The sequence below is a fragment of the Cebidichthys violaceus genome, unplaced genomic scaffold, assembly GCF_023349555.1.
Source record: "Cebidichthys violaceus isolate CVI_PGR_0920_01 unplaced genomic scaffold, fCebVio1.0.p SCAF_33, whole genome shotgun sequence".
NCBI classification, from domain to species: domain Eukaryota; kingdom Metazoa; phylum Chordata; class Actinopteri; order Perciformes; family Stichaeidae; genus Cebidichthys; species Cebidichthys violaceus.
This window is the reverse complement of record NW_027176517.1, coordinates 1,568,617-1,575,077: the sequence shown is the minus strand read 5'-3', so window position 1 is coordinate 1,575,077 and position 6,461 is coordinate 1,568,617. Positions and strand designations below refer to the sequence as shown.

General features: G+C 44.5%; 1 protein-coding gene across 1 annotated transcript; it reads left to right on the top strand.

Annotated features, from left to right (window-relative positions):
* rgs16 (regulator of G protein signaling 16) lies at nt 1–1,779 on the top strand. Its single transcript, XM_068725026.1, has 5 exons — nt 1–135; nt 356–439; nt 554–615; nt 759–925; nt 1,058–1,779. Exons 1-5 carry the CDS (start codon nt 92–94, stop codon nt 1,271–1,273), a joined length of 573 nt encoding a protein of 190 aa, XP_068581127.1. The 5' UTR covers nt 1–91; the 3' UTR covers nt 1,274–1,779.
* The last annotated feature ends 4,682 nt before the right edge of the window (nt 1,780–6,461 follow it).

Here is a 6,461-nt window from a genome sequence, read left to right as displayed (position 1 = left end):
CTCGCTCCCTACTGAGCCTCACCAAACGGATATTTAAACTGCCACCTGCTCGAGAAACCGTCCTCACCGCCTCCAACCTCTCTGCTACAGTATGTGCAAAGGACTGGCATCGCTGCCCACCGGCTGCTTGGAAAGGTACATGAAGTTTCATGCAAACACTTAGCTGGCTGGTGACTGGAGGACAGCGCTGCTACTTTATCTTTGTGCATCTGTCTGAGAGCATTTGAGACGCTAAAAGAGTCTGTTTCAGTTCATGCTATATTTAGACTTTGTAGTGTCTGCACAGTAATGTGCCAGTATGCAATATTGATCTTGTGAAAAATGTATCTAACCTGTTTTTTTCTTTTCCTCACAGGGCCAAGGAGCTGAAAGCAAGGCTGGGAAGCATTCTGCAAAAATCCACTTGGAATCTATCCTCCTGCAAAATAGGGCAAAATAAGTAAGCGTCACACAAACTGCACTATATGTTAATACAACTTCACTTTACGTGTGTCACTGTGTGCTCAGTTTAAATCCTGGGATCTGAATCTAATTTTGCTTCATCTGTTTTCAGGCCGACCCTGGAGGAATGCCTTAGGTGGAAAGAGTCCTTTGAAAAACTCCTGTCCAGCAAATGTAAGTAAAGATCTCGAATTTTAGCATTTTTGACACATTTGCACACTAAACGGCATACTGTAGCGACGCATACTGACGCAAGCAGCCCCTGCGGGGACCATTATGTGCAGTAAGTAATTCAATTTAACAAATTGTCTCCTCAGATGGACTGTGTGCCTTCACTGCCTTCCTGGTGTCCGAGTTCAGCGAGGAGAACATCTTGTTCTACTTTGCCTGTGAAGATTACAGGAAAACCAAGTCGACTACCAAGTTACCGGCCAAAGCCCAGAAGATCTACGATGAATTCATCGGCAGCGACGCGCCACGGGAGGTAAGGAAACACCAACCTCGACAGAGGACCAGAATCTGAATCCTTGAAGTCAGATGATGAGGCCCCAAAACACACTTTCCAGTTAGGTGACAGCCGCTAACCCCTAGATCTCCTTGTCCTTTTTTTCACCAGATTAACATCGACCACGAAACTCGTGACATCACCAGAGCCAACATGCTGGTGTCTTCGCTTTCTTGCTTCGACCCGGCCCAGCACAAGATCTACATGCTCATGGCCAAAGACTGCTACCCTCGCTTCCTCCGCTCCCCGACCTACAGGGATCTGGTGTGCCAAGCCAAGCCGAGCGCCAAGGCCGCCAAGCAGCCCCGGCCGGAAAAGAAGGTGTGAAACTCTCTCAAGAGATGATTAGAGGATCGTTAGTGGCTCGCCTCAAGGTTTGAGAAGGCAAGAGATGCGTGACGTTATCTGCTGACGCCATGAAGCTGGACTCTGCAGGTGCTGGACGACACAGATCGCCATCGTGGATGGCCGTGTTCTGTAGACGCCGAGGGTTGAAGAGAACGAGGAAATGGAGGTTGATGCCTTAAGTGGACTGTAGAATGAACGCGGACGACGTTCGGACACAAAGGCCATGTGAAAGTGTAACAGACTGAGTCACACAGGAGGGACAGAGAAAAGCACTTATTCTTTAAACGTTTGTGGTTGTGATGTTCAAAGTCTTACACTGTTTATGAACAGGTACATAAGGTACTTACTTATTTATTTGTATTTATTTGCCTGAAATATATTTGATCTATTTTTACCTAACATGAAAAAAATGTGCAATTTAATTTATATTATAATATTTATTTCACTGTTGTCTTTTTTTTTTACGTACCAGCAAATAAAGTAAATTATCAAAAAGAAAAGTAGTAAATTGTGTTGTCCTCATTGAGAGAAATGCGTGGTTTAAGTATTATTATAGAGCAGGACAAACTTGCATACGACATTTGTGACACCAGCAGTATTTTAAGTATCTCACATGCTCAACCCAGTGACATGATGAAGCCTCACATGTACACGTGTCGTGGTCGGGTGGATTAGATGCATGACGACGTCTGCTTGTTCAATCACTCACGTGACCAAACGGCGTATTTGCTCTGAATGGCGAGGCCTTCCTGCGGCTGATGTTGTGCAGACCTGTTGTTCACCGTGGAAACCGCTGTGCTCCGTCTCATAAAGGACTCTGACATTGACGGCGTCCGCCCGCCCTGAGCTTTTGTCCCGTATCATGTGAATGAGAAAGAGCAAACAGGAAGCGGAGAGAGAGATTATGTGACAGCATTAACGTAATAGGAAGAGCAATAAAACTTTGTTATTGCGTGCAAACAGTTTGCACAAGTTTCATCAACTCCAGATAAAAATAAGAGCAAAGCTGCTACCTCTGCTGTAGGAAACGCATAAAGGACCCCTCAAAAGCCCTCAAAAGCCCCCTCTGCTAATAATGACGATGATTACAGTGGTAATGCTGCTTTCTAATAAGTTCTCATTAAAATGTTAACTCGGGCCATTACTATTGCTTTTGATAGAGCGCATTTCAGCTGCGGGCAGAGTACAAGATGTGGCTGAATGTCCACTTTGTGTATTCAGATGTCATCAGCGTAGAGTGGAGCCAGTGTCAGGTGAACAACAGCTGGTCCAGTGGCCTGATGCATATGAAGGCCTCATAATGCTGCCTCCCTCTCCACGCTCACCGTTTGACATTTCATCTAGAGCGTATATCAATGGCCATCTGTGCAGCTGGTTTGACTCTGTACATTTTGGCATGAATAACTGGAGGTAAATACATCGTTTTTACATAAATGGCAAATGTTCACCGTCATCTAAGCCACCTATTGGTTATGAGCGTGTACTGCACTCAACATATTCACAGTTGCGTGCATGCAGCATAGTGTCGATATTTTCAGTCTATTTTTCTTTGTTGGTGAAGACCAAACCAGAGCTTAAAGTAGAGTTAATATTGAACTCGCAGACAGAAATGTGAATATTAATTTAGCTCCCAGTATAATGGATGTGAAAGTAGGTACTTGTCTGCTAACATGTTAGCCATAGCTTCTAGTGATAGCTGTGTATCCGTCAGCTTGTTTGAGTGTATCTGCCCCCTAATGGCCACAGATGAATTAATGCAGCTTTAAAAATTCACATTTTGTTTTTCATTGTCAGATAACTGGTTTTGTGAAAACTCAATGTTAAATCTTGCAACCTCTGTGATTTGAAAGGTTTAAGCTGCTGAAGCGAGATGGTTTCTTGTAGTGCTGCGTTGCATTATGGACCACATGGACCGACTGCTGGATGGAAGCAGACAAGAAGTTCATCTATTTCTATGAATGTAACTAATGTTGGTGTGTTCAGACCTTTACTGGCAGAATGCACGGTGATCGGTTTACCCCTGAACCATCCACAGGTGGCACTGATTCCTACAGTAAACACCTGTCTGATTAACCCTTTCATGTAAACACTACATATGCTTATGGTTAGTCAAAAACATATTGTATTTTTGGTTGATACACCGCTTTAACAGCCCAAGAATCCATCCTGGAGTCTTCTCGCTCCAGCTGGAACATTGTAGTCTTTGCCTCTCTGGGATTAAGGTTGTTGCTCACTTGGTGGGAAAGCACATGACACGAGTTTTGTTTTAATTGTCGCTGTTTCCGCGGCCGGTCATTCGCTGAACTTTATGGGCCATGGTTTTGAGATGTCCCTCTCAGAGATTCCGATCGCACCACTTCACTGGAGTGAACAGATCCTGTGATGCTGACAGCAATATTCATTTCCAGAAACACTAAACCACAAACATCTCTGTGAACAGTGGAGCTACTTTCCTCTGAAGATGAAGTTCTATTTTTAAAGGAACGCTTTCCGTAATGACAACACAGACCACTAGGCCACTTTCATCCTAGCTCTGTCTCATACATGAAGTGTTTTTACATTTCTATATCTATTAGTGGCAAAGTGATGTTCTCTAGCAAGGCATATGTTGTAAAAAGTCACAGCTTCATCCACATGCTGCTAAAGCCAAAATGAGTGCAGAGGATAATAATATTTTTAGTTCCATTCATACCCATAAATAGCGCTCCTAGTGCTCCAAGCGAACAGCTGACCTGTAGTCCACCAGTAGGACGCTTTGTGTTCTCTTTCATTTCCAACATTAGACAGACAAAGTTGTGTTCAAACAAACGCACATTACACCTGTAACAAGGATTAGAATTTATTTTGTTCAGTTACTAAAAAAAGTCATTTTTAAGGTACAGGATTTCACTGAACAATCATGTTAATTTCATTCTATAAATCATAATTGTGGGTATTAAGTCAGAAAGAGATAAGATGTGTCTCTGTATGTCTGGTGCTGTACTTCCAGCAGCAGTGGTGCAGAGATACTCTAATGACGCGACACTGACATCTAGTGGTTTGAGCTGTAATCACTACAGTTGTAAATTAATGCAGTATTAAATAATGTAGTCTTTTCATACCAGAGGTTGAGATCAAAAAAGAAACGAGAGACACACAATTCAACACACGGCCATAAGCAAGACCATAACCCGTGATGAGGAACGTTTCGTCTTAGACGGAGCCAGAATAATAGTTATTTAAAAAGCTACAGCGTGGAGCATGTAGGGGAATATATTAGCTTTTTGATATATTATCCATAACTATGTTTTCATTAGTGTATAATCACCTGAAGCTAAGAGTCGTTGTTTGTGAATGTATCGACATGACTCCAGTTTCATGGGTCACAAGCTGAGAAGGTTGGGAACCACTGTCTTAAAAAGAATTATTCAACTTTTGACTTTTTTATTTTTTAATAATGAGCAACACGGAGTCTCAACGTATAGATTTAAACTGTTTTTCCCAGGCTGATAAAGCTGCACTGAGCACCGGGGGGCAGTGGAACGCTGTGAATGAACCTGAACACACACAGGCCCGTCTGCTTTAATTCTCCTGAGTTTATCTGACTTTTGACCTTTAGGACAAGGTCAAATAACACATGAATCTGAATTAGACTTAACTTTGAGGTGATATCAATGAATTCCTCTCATAAATAATTTAAGTTTAAGAGTGGAAAAAGTATAGAAATGAACTTGAACAAATAGAGAGGACGTGTCCCAAACGTCAGTGACAGACTGAATGTTAACAGAGACGATGTACTGGAGAGCACATACTGTACGTTCATCACCAGACAGAACCCCTCAGAACCCTGATAGCCGTTCATCACGTATGGCTGCATGAGCTGGAGTTTAAAACACAGAGATCTGAACCCCTCTGTGGCCGCCAAGACGAGAGCAGTAGATGACCCGATGTGCACATTCCTCAGTGTCTCCCCCAGGAGTGGACATGTGCGGCGCGCGTCTCCCCGACGCAGACGCATCTCATCGTAGCCTGGACCTCCGGGCCGGGAGGATCTTCCTCTTCCTCCCATAGGATGTCCCTCACATCCCCCTCGTGCATGTCTGCCGCTGTGTTATTGCAACCAAGTAGCAATCAAGGAGCAGGATGTGACAGAAGGAGACGAGGTGCAGGCGGAGAGAGCAGAGAGAAAGGAGGAGAGGATGCGTGATAAACATGTTAGATGAGTGGGCGAGGACAGAGACGGGCGAGAGGAGGAGGAGGAGGAGGAGACGCAGCAGCACATTACAGGCCAAGCGTGGGAAATATCCTGGTGTGGGTCCCTTGTGAAAACTGAGCGAGTGACTCTCAGTTCCTCGGGGTTCACATCCTCTGTGCTCTGAGGATCACACTCAGACTCAGAGAAAAAGAAAGGCTTGACACTTGAATGTCTGATGCATCTTCCATTCTGTTCCTCGGTACAATTAGTCAGGTGCTGTTCTGCTACTGTATCCTCTATTTACTGTAAGAGGAAGCGATTGTGTGCTTCACTGCATTACATTTATTTGAGAGATGTATTTCATTTTTGCGGGGGCAACAGCTCCAGCAGGTGGACCCCAAACTTCCCTTTCCCGGTGCCACATCGGCCAGCTCTGACTGGGGGGGGGGGAATCCCGAGGCGCTCCCAGGACCAGTTTGGAGATATAGTCCCTCCACCCGGTCCCGGGCCTCCCATCGGGGTCTCCTCCCAGCCGGTCGTGCCTGGAACACCTCCCTAGGGAGGGAAATGTGTGCGGTAAAGGACTTTTGCATTGTTGAATTCGCACTTTTCAACGTAAAGGATCTGGGCTCAGGTCACATCCCAGTAATAAAAGAACAGAATGAACAGAGGGCAACTATTTAGATAATTCTGGAAAGATAATAGGAGAAGGAGAAATGATTAAAGAGGGAAATGAAACAATATGCCGACATCATAGCTCTACAAAAACACTCACTCCTGTTGCTGTGTAGCAATCCACTGTATCAAGATGAGGTGATTGAGCTGACTTTGGAGCGTTGCATACAGGTTAAGATGACCATTCTTCAGCTATTGTTGTTATATTGTTCACCTGGGCCAACATGGACACTTGGTCTCAGCCTTTCATCATGTTCTGGCGAGGCTCCACACTTCAGAGGGAGGGTGTTTCATAAGGTCACCACTGTGAACCCTTGA